At 36.2% G+C, this 20382-nt stretch overlaps 1 protein-coding gene and 1 non-coding gene across 2 annotated transcripts in view; one reads left to right on the top strand and one right to left on the bottom strand.

Moving 5' to 3' along the window:
- Positions 1–2780: 2780 nt before the first annotated feature.
- The window catches only part of Smp_055650 (hypothetical protein), a gene marked incomplete at its 3' end in the record, with an annotated part of 35693 nt that continues 18091 nt past the window's right edge, over positions 2781–20382 (top strand). The window contains exons 1-5 of the mRNA XM_018797413.1: positions 2781–3035; positions 3117–3219; positions 11895–12089; positions 14685–14938; positions 18230–18280. Of these exons, the coding sequence (XP_018652457.1) occupies positions 12029–12089; positions 14685–14938; positions 18230–18280 (366 nt within the window). The 5' untranslated portion in view covers positions 2781–3035; positions 3117–3219; positions 11895–12028. The remainder of the gene's footprint in view (positions 3036–3116; positions 3220–11894; positions 12090–14684; positions 14939–18229; positions 18281–20382) is intronic.
- Smp_tRNA_00607_Pseudo_TTG.1.1 lies at positions 9733–9804 on the bottom strand. Its single transcript has one exon. It is a non-coding gene (tRNA).

Genomic DNA, 20382 nt, shown 5'->3' with positions numbered 1-20382 from the left:
TATTTCAAGTTGTTTTGCTCAAATATCAAGTTTTTCTGAGACTTTTCTTCCATGTGCTCATGGCTAAATGTTAAAGTATTGTGTGCCAGTTATGGTTATTGAGTTTGCAATAGGACCGTTCGTATTAGGAATAGTTCAATCTTTCTCAATTATCGTAGCCCAACTGGGAACTTCAGTGAACACAATTGTTTTTATTAAGATTTAATAATATTATGGTTTGAGCCCATACATGTAGTATGGTTACTGTGTTATTCTTTTTAAATTTCACGGTGACTCTGGCAATCATTGGGTTGATTAAACTTACTGGAAGCATTTATAATGACGAAAAGTTATTGTTTTACATAGTAAATATAATTTGTCAACAAGAACTAGTACAACGCAATAGCATTTGAAGCGAACGGTATTGGGTTCGAGCCCAGGAGTGGATATCAACTCTGTTAGACACTATCTATCTCTGCTTAGAAAGCTATTACAGTTCATTTGTGAAATTTATAAATACACCTTGTTAGAAAATTGATTATAATTTTTCTCACTATCCATCTTTGCTTACCGTATAAGTGTTACAATTGACCCTCATGTCAAATCAAATAGTGTAAACATTTAGTTGTTCTGTACTGTTTATATAGTGAAGATATTATGGTCTCAAATCTTTAGTTACACACATATATGTATGGATAAGTATGGCTTTATGCTTATTCAATTTTCTTAGAAAACATTTAATTTTTTCGGTTTAGTAGTGAATAGTGTTTATAAATTAGGCTAAATCATATCTTTTTGTTGTTGTTGTTTCACACTGATTAGAATAAAACGTTTAGTAGCCTACATATTCAGTTCAGGTTCCTACGTCAGTTATGACTGATTGACTTAGAGCTTGGAAATGTAGATATATATGTAGATATGGCCAGCCGACCGCCTCAACGCGTGATGTTTGTTGGTGTAGTAGTCTATAGGACGGAAGCTAGGGACAGAAGAACCAAGACGCGGCGTCGACCCATACAGTCATTGAATTCTGAACTGATCTGTATAGGTGCTAACTACCACATTGGGGTCTTCACGATTATAGACCACTTAATCTATTTTGGAAATCTCTGCAGCCCCGGTAGGTTAGTGTCTGACGAAATCTCGACACAGATTCGGAAGCCTACATAGATTTTGGTCAAATTGTGCCACTTGTAGCGTAGGGGAGATGTCCGTCTGATGTGTGGGCGAGAATGATAATGATTGGTTTTCTGCTTATTCAGATATGTAGTTAGCCTGACAGGTGTTAGATGACTTATACATTACCCTGTCCTTATTATTTATTATTATTGATTGTCCAGTTGTTGTTGAATCGTGTCGGGTTTTGGTGTGGAAATATATTTACGTTCTAGTCAGGTTAGTCACATGTTCTTGATCTGAGTTTTGTTGAAGTCTTGTAGAATAGAATGGGAGGGAATCTAGTATAGATATTCGTCTAAGGTAAATTAACGTCCCATTCGTGTAAACAAGTAAAACGGACCATTGTAACACGATCTATTAGGCAAATGATGAGTTTATTCTACAACAGTTCCCTTTATGCTACTTTATGGATGTGAAATGTAGTCTTTAAAGATAGAGGATATTCGTAAGGTACTAATATTTGGTCATAGGTGTTTTTAAAGCATTGCTCGGTTGTTTGGGGATCATCGCTTGAGTAATGCCAAGGCTAGATACAGGATAATGGGTCAAGAATGTCGAATGGGCTAATAAGGTATTAAATCCTTATTAAAAAAGTGGTTGAAATGTGTCGTGTATGCCAAACCATTGTCTACCTGAACTTGCGATATTAACTTGTGTAGAAGTGGACTCACAGGGAGCTTGAAGTGATGAAACCAAGATGGGACGTCAGTTCATGAAGTCATTGACCGTTGGACTAAACCACATTAGTAGATTTTAACTACTTGGTTGGTGTCCACACAACTATTCTAACCATTAGTTGGAGACGTTGTTTGATATAGTTTAGAACCAGTCGCACTACCACAGGTCAGTCAGTCAGTCACAACGTAGAACTTCGTACGTACGTACATCAGTTCGAGTCGCCATACCACATTAGCACAGAGATGCAGTCGTCGATTCAAATCCAACAGTGGTAGAGGTAGTAAAAGTAAAAAGCAGTAATCGGAAAGATTAGGGTTTGAAGATGTTATTGAAGGAGTATAATCCAGTGAAATAAATTTGGAAAGAGGAAAAAGAAAGGGACATAAAGAATTCAGAAGATTAGAATTTGGGAGAACACAAGGAGTGGATGCACCTTCGCCATTACAAACGATTTTGAGCTATGTCATTCAAGGTCTCTAACCATCATCTCGCGAATCCCAACCAAGTAGTCTACACCTACCAACATGGCTCAGTCCACTTGTCAGCGACTTCATGGATTTGTACCACGTTTTGGTCTTGCCGCCCCTAGCTTTCTTCCAACCTACTCCTACACCATAAAGCATTGCACGTCGTGGCAGTCGGTGGTTGGGCATACGTAACACATGTCCCAGCCATCTCAACTGATGAAGTTTTAGTACTTCATCAATCGATTTGCTATCCTTACTTAGTACCCGTTTCCTAACAACTGCATTACTTACCCGGTGGTCCCAGGATATACGAGCAATGCGTCGAAGACACCTATGATCGAAAACTAGTAGCCTACGAATATCCTCTACTTTTATCGGCCATGTTTCACTGCCATAAAGTAGGACGGAACGGACTGCTGCACAGTAAACCCGTCCTTTGGTTGCTAGACAGTACGCTTCAAAATTATCTTATACTTTTTATCCCATGAACATTTTCTTTAAATCATATTATATATGCCTAACGTTTTCTCACGATTGCAGATACTACTATCACTACTTTTATTACTCTGGCGTTTGTTTTGATACTTTCGTCTCGCTGTATTGATGTAATGTAACGACCTAATCTGATGCATATATGCTCGAGGTATGGCAACTCGAACTAATGTACGTACGTACGAAGTTCTACATTGTGACTGATTGACGAGGTTCCTAAACTGCTTATAATAAACTAAGGTAGAGAGTTGCTAGCTGCTTTTTTATCATTGAAATAATCATATTTTTTTAATTTTGTATTTCTAACATATGATTAAATAGGACTGGAAAAGAAGATACTTCATTTTATACAAAGTTCATAGTCAAAATAAAACTGAAATATTTTTTGATTACTACAAAGATGAAACTGTGACGAAATTCAAAGGTAAGTGATTTATTATTGCCTACAGATATACATTATTATAATTTTCTTTATTATATTATTTTTTTAAAACTCTTAACCTTCAGGCCTTGTGGTGAGCTTCTAGTAGGAGCGAGAATAGTATTGTCAGTAGAAATCGTCATTTCATTTATTTGTGTGTGGGCTGTGATACTGCCCGGGTGCCCAAACCGAAGCAGGTGGTTTTCTTAGGGGGCCACACCTGGAGCCTTTGATTTAAAAGTCTGATCCACAAGGAAGTTGAGCATCGTGAGGAGATGCAGCTCCATGGTAACCGGTGACTAACAATTGATTCATACGCCATTTGTTCCCCCAGGATCCTGGAGCCCATGTGCACCATTGGTTTGGAATCAGGGTTTTCCAACTCCCCTAGGTGGATTCTCCATATCCATCAGCCGGATTAATGCTCTGGATATTCGCTTTTCATCCTTTCAATTTTGTAAACAACACCTGCTGCGAGAAGGCAGGGAGTAGGACTTCTATAGCGGTGACTGTATACGCTTTAATGTATATATCTTCAGTAAATATAGTTCAGAAATAAGTAATTTATTCTCCGTTTTAGATAATATTTACAATACTATTTATTAACTTTACCGTTCTAAATAGTTTCAATTTTAAAGGTGATTTTGATACGCTTAAACATATCTCAAGTGTAAATTCATTTAGTATTGTTTGTCTGAATCTTTCCATCGATGTGTTAGGACTGCAACTGGTCAGTCTCTAATTGGCATATGTTCATATTGTGCGTATTGCCTCGATATAGTCTTATTTCATAAGCATTGTAAGCAAAGATGGATAGTGGCTAGCAGTGGAATCGGGGACGCCCGTTTCGTCCTATTTGGGACTCGTCAGCTGGATGTACCTGCATCTCAGTGTTCACTCTGAGACTCGAGGAGTCCTAAATACGACGAAACGCGCGTCCTGGATTCCACTGCTAGTCACTATCTATCTTTGCTTACAATATCTTAAGTGTGTTTCTTTTTCTACATTGTCTGATTATTATCGTACCCTTAATGCCATCTTTTCGTTTGTTGATTAAGGAAACGAAAAAAAGTTTTCTGTCTTAAGAAGTTATTTTATTGTTTCTTATGGTAATTTATTTGTTATAAACATTATATATGATGTACATTCAATGCGGTAGACCTAGACAGACACAACAGTGCGTATATACATACATATATATTCACTCTTGACAAAAAAGTAGACTTGTTTCAATTGTGCTACATTTTTTCTTTCAAATGGCAATACTGGCATAAACCTCCTATAGTAAGTAATAAGTTATAACAAAAAAATTTGATTTGGATTGTACAGTTAAAAAGTTTATTAAGGTTAAATGATTAAAATATTGAAAATTGAAAGGATACAAGGAAACAAAGTTGGAGAATGTATCATTTTTATTCTAGAGTTTGAACCTTACTTCATAAGGCTTATGGAGTTTGTTGAATTTTCAGTTTACATCACGTACGAATGCTATCGATAACCAAAATTCACTGGAAAGTTGTCTCATCTATGTATGGGACTTAGTAGCAGTGAGCGTCTTCTGATAGGTCCCCAAGTGTCCCTCTTTATAATTTCTAGAGTCCCAGAAACGTCAGGAAATGTTTTATGCAATCAGTGTTAAGTAGGAGCTTTGCAGTAACATCTAGAAAAGGAAGAATCACGTGTCACTGTTTTGGTTGGATATTTTCTTATTCTGTTACTGTGTTTAGCATGGTTCCAGAAATTCCTAGAAGCCCGAAGCCAGGCATAACCCTATATATATCCTCATTTTTCTGCACACAAACTAGTCTTGAAGTAAAGCTTTTACTAAATTCATGCCTCCCATCTGTCCTACTTGACGTGTAGCAGCAGTTAGGTTATAGGAACTGGATAGGTAGACAGGATTAAGTGTTTTGGTAATAGACTTATCAGAGTCCGCAAACCAACCACGGGTCGAACTTAGAACCCTAGAGTTTCGATGTTGGGTGACCATATTCAACTGTACTTGGTGGGTTACTGCCTCACACTCGGTATGGTTGAACTCTAATTCTCATACTATGGTGTGGATTACTTATATCCACATAAGTAGTACATAATGATGGTCGGGCAATGAATGTATTTCAGTAGAAGATCCATAAGAAAATCACGGGAAAGAAACGCAATTGGTATAAAAATGCATGAACAATAATAATCGAAGACGATGGACTGATATTTGCAGAAGGAACGGTCAAGATTGAGACAATTGATTGATAGTTTGCAAATTAACTGAGATTTCCAGTAATTTTGTGCCTAAATACATTCAATTTTCCCCACTCGTCTTCTTGTTCACTATGATTTTTCTCATCATTCAGGCAACTTGCGAGTGCAGAAAGTGTATTGAAAATCAAATATTATTCGTGCTAAGAAGGCGCTACATTTTTCAGTTTTTTTATGTTTTCGTTAATAAATGGTGGTTTTGACGTATTAGAAAGCCCTTGTTTTATCCTACTGACATTTACTATAAGCTGATTGACTGTTTTCCCATTCAATTTACTATTTTTGTTGTTCTAAGGTCATGGTTATTTTAATACTGATTTGATTTCTGTTGGTAATGCTAAAGCTCATGAAGATCTCATTTCTTTGTACCTCTTAATCGCATATAGATGATCAAAGCTAAAATACTGTGGTATATTATTCATCTAATCTATCTAGTTCTCATAGATCCAGTCTCGTCTCAGAAGAATCACCTGATTATTTGTGATTCCAAATTATCGTGAGCTATCTAAAGTCGTAATAATTAGTTATCTATTTTGTTCTCAGTATTGTACACTTATAGCCCTACTTGAGATCAAATACTCTACTTTCTTAGATCTTTAAGTGAATTGTTAAAACATTAAACTTTTCAAAATTGAATCACAGATTTATATTCTTATTTACTGGACTGTAAACTAACCGTGTTCTGTGTTCGTTTGATCTCGTACACTATTATTGGTCTGTATAAATTTTTAATATATGTAAGGCGAACATCACTAGCATACTGTAATTTAACTAGTAATTTAATGTTATACATGAGTCAGTTCACTTCAATGTTCTGTAAGTTTTGTTTGTTTGTCTGTATTTTATATATGTTTGCTAAATCAAAAGTTTTTACTGGTGAACCTTTGGTTGATATGAATCTCTTATTGGTTATATTCGAAAGAGAATTAATTGTATTCATTTAGTGCTGACCGAGTTCTGTCAATCAAGTTACAATATAACCCATTATTATGAGCGGGTTAACATCGCATGGGTTGTGTTTTAATGTTGACCGTAATCTTGAGGGAACTGATATTTTCTGATGAATTTGACAGTTTGAGACGTTAACAATGTGCTATTCGGGCTGTGACTGACCTCTTGTGTCATTGGAACCCTAGATTTAGGGTTTTATGTCAACTAAATCCGATCACTTAACATCTCGATCCAGTGAACGCAATGTCAAGACACTAAGACTAGTCTCATTAGTGACATCATAAAGGACTAGAGAAACATAAAATTTATCACTAATCAGTGACCAATCAATTGTAAACATTTCAGTTCTACGGGCTGTGGTCAGTCTCTGATCAAGTAGCTCAGTAGTAATATGCCAAATTATGAAGGTGTTTGGTACGGAATCTAGTCCTACAGTCGCTAGAAGCACACCTTGCTGAAAAGTACCGGATAGCACGAAACCCAAGTTCAAGTATTCTTGTTGATGAATACCTTTAATCACCTAAAAACTAACCAGATTTGTATTATTTTCACATCATTTGAAGTTGTGCAACTAATCATATTTTGCCAGATTAATTATCCCACTTATTTATTTATTTATTTATTTGAACACATAAATATTGGTACGAAGGGGCACCGAATACACATGCGCCGCACAAATCTCATTTGAATTGTATGAGGGCTGTGATACTGCCCGGGTACCCAAACTGAAGCAGATGGTTTCCTTAGGGGACCACATCCCTAGCCTTTGACCTAAAGGTCTAACCCACAAGGCAGTAGGGCATCGTACGGAGATGCAGTCCCATGATAGCCGGTGACCAACGATTGATTCATACGCCATTTGTTCCTTCAGGATCCTGGAGCCGATGTGCACCATTGGTTTGGAATGAGGGTTTTCCAACTCCCCTAGGTGGACTTTCCGTGTCCACCAACCCGGTCAAAGCACCGGACATTAGTTTTTCGTCCTCTCAATTTCGTAAATAACACTGTAGTGAACAGAACTCGACTGGGGACAATCGAATGTAATTAAGCAGACATTACAGACTATCTCGGTAAATTCTGATAACCAAACAATGAACAGTCAATTTGCAAATTAACAACCAATTGTTTCAATCTTCACTGTTTCTTCTCTAATTTTATTGCTCATGCATTTTCCAAACGATTGCGCTTCATTTCAGTTCTTTCCTCATCGGTCTTCTGCCAAAATACATTCTATGCCTGACCAACACCATATACTACTTATATAGATATAAGTAGACCACACCACAACACCACCATCACAAGACAGTGAGTAGGACTTCCGTGGCAGAGACTATATACGCGTGGCCATATGAGAGCATTTGGAGAAGGAGAGCGGACCCTCCCCACTCTCTGCCTTACCAGGGCATTTGGGAGCAACCGCTGAGCCCGACTAATTATCCCACTATATTTTCTTGTTTTAATGCTAAAGAGAAACAGATGTTTTATGACTAAACTTAATATATGAAACTATTTCAAGTAAATTAAATCAAATAATTGCGAATTAAACGTTTATGAATTGACTATCAGTAGTATTTACACCACATCTTTACATAAATAATAATAGTAATTGTTCGTTTCACTGGTAAACAATAGTTTTTTTCTCGTTTACAATTAATGAAGCGGATGTTGTTAGAGTATAAACATTTTTTTGTTATTGATGAAACTATATTACAGTTAAATTATTACTTTAAAGTCTTATTCTGAATTAGATTTGTATATATGGTGTATCATTATCTGATTACAACTTTTCTACAACTCCTGAGATTTTTAAGGATGGTGGCCCAAAACTAGCAGCGAGATTGACTGAGGTCTTAGGCAGAATCGGGGAACTGGACGTAATTCCATCTGACTGGTCCCAATCACTGATTGTACCAGTCTATAAGAAAGGACAAAAGTCCTCTTGTGACAACCACAGAGGAATCAGTTTGACTAATATAGTGTCTAAAATATTAGCTTCAATAATACTTGGACTCCTAACCAAAGCTCGTGAAGAGCAGACTAGAGAAAACGAGGCTGGTTTCCGACCTGGACGTGGTTGCATAGACCAGATATTCACTCTACGTCAGGTCCTAGAACATAGACATACATTCAGACGTCCCACAATCGTAGTATTTCTTGACCTTAAGGCGGCATTTGACTCCGTTGATCGTGAGGTTCTATGGCAGTGTTTGTCAGTGAAAGGAGTACCAAAGAAGTACATTAACCTCATAAAGGCTCTCTACTCGAACACAACTGGTCGAGTTAGAGCCTATGGCGAACTGTCATCAGAATTGATTACCTCAAGTGGTGTTCGTCAGGGCTGTCTACTCTCTCCATTCTTGTTTAACTTTGTCGTTGACATGCTTTTAGAGGTATCACTTTCATCATCTCAATCTCCTGGAGTTGAACTTTTACCAGGAGGCTCACTTGTTGACTTAGAATACGCCGATGACATGGTTTTATTTGGTGAAGACGCTGACAAAATGCAGAGTCTTCTGACCACTATAAGCAACAATGCAGGCATGTTCGGGATGCGATTCTCTCCCTCGAAGTGCAAAATGTTACTTTAGGATTGGGTTGCATCGACACCTGAACTAATGATAGGGAGTGAAGTAGTTGAGCGTGTCGACCGCTTCACTTATCTTGGGAGTCTCACCAGCCCTTGTGGTCTGGTGTATGACGAAATCTCAGCACGGATACAGAAGGCACGTCTACCTTTCGCCTCTCTATCTTTTTTCTCTTTCCAAATTTATTTCATTGGATTACACTCCTTCGATAACATCGTCAAACCCTAATCTTTCCGATTACTGCTTATACTCTTACTACTTCTACCACTATGGGATTTGAATGGACAACTGAATCTCTGTGCTAATGTGGTATGGCAACTCGAACTGAGGTACGTACGTACGAAGTTCTACGTTGTGACTGAGTGACTGACTTTCTACAACTTCACAGTGTTACGTAAAAACAATTAACTTAATCATTATATCTCATAAAGGATAAAATGTTTTACATTGTGATTTACACTTAAAAAGTGTATTCTTATTTTATTCTCTATATTATTTCATAAACTGCTTGTTTTTTTTAAAGATATCTGGCGTCTCCAAAATATCTGAGTTAAAATGTATAGATATTTTATTAGACGTGATGAGCAGACTAAATGCTTGGTAATATTTTCTCAAAAAATCAATAACATTTAAGCAAAGATGGATAATGGCTAGCAGTGGAATCCAAGACACCCGTTTCGTCCTATTTGGGACTCGTCAGCTGGGTGTACCTGCATCTCAGAGTAAATGTCCACTCTGAGACTCGAATCCAGTACCTTTCGCTTCAAACGCCATCACGTTATCCACTCAGCTACTGAGTCCTGATAGCCACTTGTTTGTGCAATGGGGTGAAGTTTAAATTCATTTAGTATTGTTTGTTTGAATCTTCCCATTGATGTTTAGGACTGCAACTGGTCAGTCTCTAATTGGCATATGTGTATACTGTGCGTATTGCCTCGAAGTTAAAAGTTGAATTTTCTTTTATTTTTATTCCTTTCCCATTTTTAATAACCTATGTAAAAGATCATAGCTCAACAACTTGACATGATGGAAATTGTATATTACAAAATGGAAGCCCTTGTACCTACCTACCTATCTCATCTATAAACATTCGTAATTTTTGTATTGTTTTGGTGAACGTCTTCAAATGTTTAAACGTTTCAATGTTATATTGAAGATCTTTGTACGTATGACTTTTTAAGTGATCTAGGAACTCGGTTGAACTCAGAAACACAAGACTTTACAGGGAGTACACGAATTTTAAGAATAGTGGATATGTCGAAAATGGTGAATAAGTGGTGACATTTTAAATCTTAATCAGTTTATCAATTTTCTAGAAGAAAAGAAATAAAAAATCAACTTCTTCATAGTTGACAATTATTGAAATCGTAGGTAACCCATATTAAAAGCACAATACGTCGGATTTACACTATCAATATACTATATGGTGATTTTCAGCTATGGAATAGTAGTTTCATTTCTTGTCACTACATAATGTTATGATCATTGAAAATTCACCCTATGCACTCTCAATATTACATCGCGATGACACCAAAATACTTCCAGATTGATATGAACTGTTGTGGTTTTCACTATCCGTTGGTCGATTTCGTCTACCACGCCACCACTAACAATCACAGCTATACGAATACACAAATATCAAGCTCATAGCCATACAGTTCATACTTACGCTTTATGAAATTTTACGCATACCATCAGTATTTGGGCGCCGAGTTGATATGAGATATTAAAGAGGAGGAATACATCATTGTTTTGAAATCAGAACTTTTTGACTGATTTTGATGGATCGTATTTGTCCATAAATTTAGTTCATGTACGTGGTGTTAAAATTTGATTAAATTTCATACATGACATTTTGTGCTGTTGGTCCATAAAGTAAAGGTGTTTCCCTACTCCAGATTTTGATTCATTTTACTGTGTATCCTGAATAATCTTATGAGAGGATTCATTTTGCTCTTGGACCAATCAACTCATGTTATGCTACCATTTCCCATTATAACATGTTGATTAAATATCTATACGATGAGTTGTATTTTAGTTAAATAGTAGTTCCTATTAGTCATTTGCAACATGCTGTCTGTTCATATTTATTTAGCTTGGTAAGGTATAAGATACTATAAGGGTTACTATTCATACTTGTCGATACCTGCTTTTATTATCCTATTATTTCAACTGGTCATATCACTAGATATCCGTCTAAGGTCTCTCATTTATCTAAACCAGGCATCATAACTGATGTTAAGCACATATTCATGAAGAGGCTAGACACGATAATGAGCAGTCTGAGATTTTGTTACTAACTAGTTTGCTTTCCTAAATAAAAATTTTGTTCAATTTGTATTTAACTTGCCCCCAAATGCCCTGGTACGGCCAAGAGTGGGGAGGGGCCATCCTCCATCTCGAAATGTTCTGCCAGGGAAGTCCTACTCACTGCATTCTCGTCGCATTACTGTTGTTTACGAAATTGAGAGGACGAAAAGCGAATGTCCGGCGATTTAACCGAGTTGGCGGACATGGAAAGTCTACCTAGGGGAGTTGGAAAACCCTGATTCCAAACTAATGGTGCGCATGGGCTTCAGTATCCTGAAGCAACAAATGGTCTATGAACCAATTGTTGGTCACCGGCTACCATGGGACTGCATCTCCTCACGATGCTCCGCTGCCTTGTGGGTTAGACCTTTAGGTCAAAGGCTAGGGGTGTGTTCCCCTAAGAAAACCATCTGTTTCTGTTTGGGCACCTGGGCAGTACACAGTCCTCACACAAATCGAATTTGATTTGTGTGGCGCATATTTATCTGGTGCCTCTGTACCAATATTTATGTGTACATATAAATAAATATTATTCAACTTATGTATCGTTATCTAATTCTTTTTCCTTAATTCTACTAGGTCGTGTTGATTTAGAGCATTGTGAATGTATTGTTGAAAACGTTAATATTGGTCAACCATGTGCATTTTCAATTTCAACATTATTTAATGGAAATAAAAGAATTTATTATTTTATAGCAGCAAATAATAAAATCATGTCCGATTGGGTACATCATTTAGCTCGTGTCGCTGAATTAGTTGATGTTTCTACTACAAGTAAGATTGTTTTGTTATTTCCAATGTCAATATTTGTTGTATTACATTTATATGTGAATTTCTTGTTGATACATGCCTGTGATTTTAATGAAAGTTGTCTATGCAAATCCCTACCGCTGCTGCTACCTTGACGTGGTCGTCGGGTTTGCCTATCGTGATGAACCAATCAAGCTATACTGGCTGGAACAATCGTTCCTCAAGGTCCTACCATGCCAGACAGGTCGATTGAAGAGCGGTAAGAATAAAAGCAGCAAACCCAAGGTCCGAAGGCAAAGTTGTACTGCCGACTGTACAGAGATGTGACAGCAGTAAGGTGTTTCCTTCAGACAACTAGCATAACAGCGATTCTGCCTTCCCATAAGGAAGGGTTGGGTTAGAAAAGGTCGACCCTAAAAATGCACACCTCGCCTTATCCCACGGATTTCCGTCTCCGGCGGTAAGGTCCCAACAAGTACGGAGCTAACACAAAAACTACTCACAAAAAAGTCGTGTGTGACCGACTTCAAGCAGTTGTCCCTTGGGCACTGCGGTCACGCTCTCAGATCATTATGACCATTTCTAACCCAATTTACTTTTCAGGTATCTCTAGAAGAACCCTTCCACAGTATGGGCAACCGGGAAGTGATAACTGCCCTCATACCTCTAACAGCACTCAAGACCACTGTATTCATAATCAATCTCCTTATGTATACAATTAGTATTGTTTGCTTGAATCTTTCCATTAATATTTTTAGGACTGCAACTGGTCAGTCTCTAATTAGCATATGTGCATACTGTGCGTATTGCTTCGATATAGCCTGATTTCACAAGCATTGTAAGCAAAGATAGGACGAAACGCGCGTCCTGGAGTCCACTGCTAGCCACTATACAGTTTGAAGAATTATCGACAATGTCATAGCAGGTATTTTTTTAATTGTCCTGAGACATTGCCAATTGATTAAAGTGAAAAATGTCACTTATTCACTATTTTGGATCCAGTTATCATTATTTCCAAGTTTAACGTTCATCATATGAAGACACTAATGTTTTTGAGTTTTTTCTTCAAAATAAGTACAAGGAGGATCTGATGCAAACGTAAAGACAATGATTAACAAAGCAAAGGCAAAATTCCTACTACTGAAGAACATATGAACTTGAAAACAACTGTTAACCAACATCAAAGTTAGAATCTTTAATACGAACGTCAAGGGCGTTCTATTGTACGGAGATGAGACTTGTAGAATTACCACAAGACAGTTCTACTGTACTGAGCTGAAAATTAGAGAACTATCATAAACATCATCAAAAAGGTACAAGTATTTATAAACAAGTGTCTACGGAAGATACTCAATTTCCGTTGACCAGATTCCATCAGCAACAGTCTACTGTGGGAGAGAACAAGCCAGCTTCCATCTGAAGAGGATATTAGGAAAAGACTCTGAAAGTGAATCGGACATACATTACAGAAATCGCCAAACTGCATCATGAGGGAAGCGCTAACTTGGAATCCTGAAAGGAAACAGAAAAGAGAAAGATCAACGAACATATTGTGTCGGGAATTGGAAGCAGACATGAAAAGGGTGAATAGCAACTGGGAACAACCGGAAAGGATTGCCCGGGACGAAATTGGATGGAGAATGCTGGTGGTAACGAGTGGTAACAGGCATAAGTAAGAAGTTGAAAAGACGTATGGAGTAGTTACTTATTGTTGACACATTTTTATTATTTCCAGCTGTCAGAAAAGTCATGTTTAAAATATGCTGTATGTATCTAAGTTTATATACCTATGGCTACAAGCTTCCATTAACTTTGGTAGTCAGAATATACGTTACATTTACTTATGTATAATATATCCTGAAACACGAGTGTGTTAGAAAAAATATAGGAGTGTGCTAATCAAACAGTACATGGTATCAGCCTGTGAAGTCATTGACTGTTCGTTTAAATTGTGTCGAAAATTGCAGACTTTTTGATTGAAGCCCGAGAAATACTCGTCATCAATAATAGTTCAAGATGTTGGATAGTTGTATGTTTAAACTGTCTCCTTCATGGTTTGGTATCCACTACAATTAAGACGGAATTTTCTTCTTCACCCCCTCATCTTGATATTTTCTTTTCTTACTGCGTTAAATCTATACTTATTCATATTATAACTGACTAACTGTTATTGTATTTGTTTTCCTACAATAATGGATGTTTTTTTTTTTTTAAAACTCATGATCTAGTGATTTTGTACATTCTATCTCTCTCTCTATGCCATTATGAAGTATGGTGAATTGGGTGATCGATAAGCTTTTTATCCATATCCTTCTACATTTTCAGACTGGCATTCCTTATGCATCTACTGTAAGCATGATAGATAGAGGAAGTTTTTTACTGTCAGCGACTTACCATACAACGGACTCGACTACGTACTTTGGTTTGTACAGAAGTGTATCAGTTTTACTATTTATCTATCACCCAAATAGTGTAGCTGTTAATGAAGTTCATACACTGGTACTTAACAGATAAGTAACATTAACAACTGTCCATCGAAATAATTAAAAATAGAATATTTCTTATTTTTCTACCCAGATTTCTTTTTCAACTTTACGAATGTTTATTTATTTTTTAAAGATGTCAATTCAAATCAAAGAACTGTTGTTGAAAACATTAACAGCAGCCGAAGTGCTGGTGGTGTTTGTAATGAACCGCCCTTATTTCAGAGACCGTCCAAAATTTCTCCAGATAATAATGATAATGGCTTACATTCGAATGGTGGAGATATAGGAACTAAATCTCCCAATAATCAGCGTCAAGTATTGAGCAATAATCATGTGAACAGAGATGATGATAATGGTGAAGATGATTACAAGGAGGTTATCGGTGGAGTAAGCCAAAGTTAATTTTATCATTTATTATGAGAATAAGTATTCGTAGATGTGTGTTTTAAGTTAGTCGGTAGGCATCCATAAACGTAGTTCCCATGCTGGTCAGCAATCGATAGCAACGGGTTACTGCGTTCTTCAGTGACCTGATGTTCCTTGTGTCATTTTGACCCGCCTCACCTAGGTTCACATTCTGAGACGTGATTCTGGAGCTCAGTCGTGGCGCCATGCAGCCTCCTACGGAGATCATTCATAGGCTATATAGTTTCAGAGTAGCGTTCGAGATTGTGAAACTCAGCGACGCTTGTACGAATTACATTAAGTATTAGGTCCTTCAAGAATCCAGTAAGACCTTGTGTATAGATTGCCGATCAGTAAGAAATTATATCAAGTAACTTAACATCTTACCATGGTGAATGCGATGTTGATTCACTCAGACTAGTGGTCGCATTACAACCGGTATAATTCCAAAGCCACTAGATAACTAGACGGACATGAAACTGGCCATTACTTAATGATCAGTCAGTTGTTTTTTTTTCAAACGTTACAAAAATTGCACCACTATATCATATGTTTACCATTCGCTAATCGGTGATTCGGGCTTACAAATCCCGACGATACTAACCGATTGTCTAGACATATAATCTCGGTGATGACAATCTTTTAAAACAGTTACACTAATAAATGTGATAAATCACATGAATTAATGTTTTGTCCATTGAAAAAATTCATGATCGAATTGTGTTTCCTAGTGATTGTTTATATGATCCGCTAAATAACAAAAATTATCAGCAGTACAATTGTTATCAACCAGAGAAAGCATTAAAAACCAGGGAATCACAATAAATAGATGTTTCTCACTCGTTCCTCAGCTACACATACCCACAAGCTTCTCTACATAAGAGCGATCGAATCATAGACCCTTAGCTGCTTTCATAGTGACCTTATTAACCTTAGACTATTACGTTTGAATCCTGTTACTGTTCGATTCCCAAATATATTTGATCTGTATTTATAATGAATTCGTCTGGGTTCCTGTGTTTGATTGGCAGTTTTAAAGGTGAAAAGTGTAATTGAGCAAATCTGTCTCTGGATACCTTTTATTAGAATTTTTATTAAAATAAAGACTTTACGGCCACCATTGTTTGATCACTCAATGGTGATTGCCATGTTTGTCCAGTTCTTTATTGACAATCGAATTCTATCAACCAGGTTATAATATCCCCACTTGTCTAAGGAACCAGATATCATGTGCACTATGTGAAGAAGTCGGCTGGAAACCCTGGACCTAGGTTTATGTTAGTATCAATGAGGGGTGCCTGTAGTTTTGATGGAACTGGTACTCTGTAGTATTCGAACTAACATCACCCAGTCTATGAAGCTGGATTTAAACCCCACAGTGAGCGTTGGTCTCCTTAAGATTGTAGGAACGCCTTATTAACTAGTGTTAACTAATTCAAAACTTAGATCTGAGGTTTCTGGTTGATTACTTCCAGCCACCTATCTGGTTTATGATTATCGGTGAAGCATCTTTCCTGAGGAAACTATCAGTTTGTCCGACTTAATATATTAAATATAATTCATCAGCCATTTGTGCCATCATGATTAATTTGATATAGAACAATTTATGTCAAGTATCTATCAACACTTTTAATTAATAAAGCCTCACATCTCATGTTTCTTCATTTTTAAAGACGTTGAATCCCGATTTTAATATGCCAAACTGTGAAAATCATGTGTTTTTTCTTGTCCATTTCCTGTTCTACCGCGATACCTATGATAACTTGAATCAAAACACCATAGAATAGTTCACCTATCTGATTAACTAAATATCTCCGCATTACAGAGAGGCTTAAGTTATTCTCATCGAGAATTAAAATTTACTAATCGTCACTTTAGACACTTTAACATTACGCTTTAAGTTACAAAAATTATTGAAAGCGAACATTCCACCAAAGAATATTCTCAGGTACGAAGTCAGTTTATCGAATAGTCACGAAAACGTTTTCCAGTTGCCTTATGATGATATATGTTTGATTTTAATGATACAAACTATGGTTTTCCTACAATCTAATGCTGTCTAGTTATCAGTATCTCATGTTTAGCCATCAATACCGTTTTTAAGTTTTCCATTTGATTACCAGGGATCATTTTGATGTGATCTGTTTTATCCACAGAATCTGTAAAGGTGATGATCTAAAGGTGAAACATTGAAACAAGGTTTCGTGTTTGTTTTCAATCCTCAGCACATCATATCATACATGACAATAATAATGATTTAATAGTCTTCAAGTTTTAATCAATTACAAATTCACATATCTTCGAACGCTTGATCCCAACCTGTTGTGCTAGAATAAAAGTACTAATAATGCGTAAGAATCTTAACAACAAAGGATGGATCTAAACTTACATAAATCATGCATAATTATGCATAATACTAGAGTGATCCTGACAAAAATATGTGGGCACTGACCTTAGACAGATAGATAATTCGGCTATTTACAATAGCCTTCCAATGCTTTGGTTTCTCACGTCCATGTGACTGTGAGACAGATTCTAGTCTGTCTCAAATAGTTCGTCCTACTAACAAGTTTATGTGTTCATCTATAAGTTACAATTTTATTGTAAGGTGCAGTAATTTAATCTGACTATTCAAACACAATTTTATTAATCGATTGTTTTGATCCTACAACTTTTGGCTTGAACCACATAACTACTGTCCGAACATTTCTTAGAGAATTTTACTGGAATTGTTATACTTATTGACTCATGATCTCAACTCTATAAAATTACTAAAATCTCCACCAAACCCCATTCTGATAACGATCATATGCTCACTAGTGAGTGGCTCCATGAGGTATTTCCTGGAGTTCTATTGAGAAGCAGTGACCAGTGGAGTTCAACCAGGTCTGTTGGGAGATATCAACTCACTGATGACATTGGTGAATGGTTGCTCAATTTCGTGGATCGGTTGAAGTTAGACATTAACAACGTTGGATACCGACCGGCTCAGTGGTCTATCGATTAAGTGCTCTGGCGCGAGACTGGTAGGTCCTGGGTTCGAATCTCGCGAGTTCGGGGTTGTGGATGCGCACTGCTGAGGAGTCCCATAATAGGACGAGTTGGCCATCCAGTGCTTCCAGGTTTTCCATGGTTGTCTAGCTTCAATTGACTCATCATCTCAACTCTATAAAATTACTAAAATCTCCACCAAACCCCTTCTGATACTTATTGTTAATTACCATATCCTTTAAAACAAATTAATCTGTTGAAAATTTTCTTTCTTATGTTAAGGTTGATTATTTATTGTCTGGTTCTGAATTATTATTAGACGATTATCATCATGTAAGTTAAATTTGCTTCTTTCAGTGTAGTTTTCCTTTTTTTCTTTTAAAGAAAAATGAAATTTCAACCTTTTTGTATGTAACGTTGTTGTGAACGAGAACACGGGTGGGGACAAGCGAATGTATTTAACGCAAATTACAGACCATCTCTTTAAATTCTGATAACCATACAAAGAACAGTTAATTTGCAAAATAACAACTGATTGTCTCAATCTTCACTGTTCCTTCTGTAAATATCAATCCATCTTTTCTAATTTCATTGTTTATGCATTTTCCTACCAATTGCGCTTCATTTCAGTTCTTTCCTTATCGGTCTTCTACCAAAATACATTCTATGTCTGACCATCACCATATACTACTTATGAGGATATAAGTAGACCACACCATAACGTTTCTTATTATATTCGTATGATAATGAAGTGTTTTATGATCATACATTCCTAGCTCATCATTATAATGAAACTATCTGCAATTGGTTGATATTTTGCATAAACAAAATGGATAGGTTTTATGCGATAAGGCCATGGTTGTCCTCCTCAATGTTTTCAATATTCAATAAATGTGGTGTATCTATCACTTTCAACCATTATACTGTCCACTTAGATGATAATTGCTACATAATAGCGCGCTATTTCTATCAAATACAGTGATGACATTGGTCCTTACTTAGTGACCAATCTATATGAATATCTTTGTCATATAAGATTTGAATCTTGTCTCGAATAGATCGATAGTTAAATCTGATTATAACTCACTAGTTGAGGGGAATTAAAATCACATTAGAAGCATTAGTTTCATCAAAATTGCAGTTCCCCTTGTTGCTGAGTGCCAATTAACATGAAACCAAGATCAAGTAGAGATTCCCAGCCTTATTCCTTATATAATTGTTCCATTATAAATATTGTCTTCAGATCTAGAACAACACTTTATTCTCCTTTTACCAATGTATCCTTCACATGAAAAGAAGAAAATCAACTAGAAAGATCAAAACGGCTCTTTTTTTTCCTGTATATATTTGTGTTGTATGTTTGACACTGCGTTTTCACCCACTCTCTCTCTCGCTATTTGATCATAACTAGATCATTATTGTTTCATACAATTTATGGTTTGTCCTACATTTCGAAATAAATTACTTTTATAGCATATTGCATCATAACCAACAAAGATTGTAATACCATCAAGGTATTTGATGTATCTTCGAGAACAAAAAACAAACAATTAACTAATACAATTCAAAGTATATAGTTTATGTATGATTGATAATCTTATCGTACGATTACATTCATTATTATTATTATTTATGAATGATGTAACATGTTATTTAGTTGCTATGATGTAATACCATACCTAGTTTAATTCAATATTTGATTAATATCATTCATGTTCAATGTTTCAATACATTGATCTATGTATACATATACATATACTCACATGGTGCTTAAAATCAATTGAACCATCCAACTCAGAGAACAAAACTTCATCAAAATATTAAAAATAAAAAAAACTGTCATGAATCCATTTTCACAAGTTTTGTTCTCTCGTTCATTTTAAAAAAAAGTTTATCTATCCGGATAAATTATAGGCTAAATCATAGTTGATTTCATCTAGTTGGTTTAAACCACTTTTTGTTGTTGTATATTTATTCTTCAAAAACAGATCTAACTCTAACCTAAGCGTTGTGTATGTGTGTATGTGTGTGTTTTAGTGAGATCATATTAGAATGGTTTTTTAATCACCTAGTGAAGGGTAGATATATGTCATTGTGTGGTTAAGTGAATTATTACCAAAAGTCACAATTTGTTTAACTCTGCTTAACTTTCATTAATTTGTTGTTTGTATATGATCACATGTAATCAGGTTTGTTTAGTAAATCGTTGTAATTAAATACTGACAAGATATCATAAATGATAGAGAATATTTGTAACTTTGAATGAGGAGTTTTATGATGATTTTTTTGTTTTATTGAGTTGAATAGTTCTTAGCCCTGAGGTTTTCATTGTCTCTATTGATAAAATCATCAGTACATAATTCAAAAAGTAGTGATCTCACTGATCACTGGGTGGTGATCAATGTCATGCGTGTCAGCTCCTTCTTAGTGCTGAT

Source organism: Schistosoma mansoni, chromosome 4 (assembly GCF_000237925.1).
Source record: "Schistosoma mansoni strain Puerto Rico chromosome 4, complete genome".
In the NCBI taxonomy this organism is placed as follows: domain Eukaryota; kingdom Metazoa; phylum Platyhelminthes; class Trematoda; order Strigeidida; family Schistosomatidae; genus Schistosoma; species Schistosoma mansoni.
The sequence above is the reverse complement of the archived record's forward strand: the minus strand, read 5'-3'. Positions and strand labels throughout refer to the sequence as shown.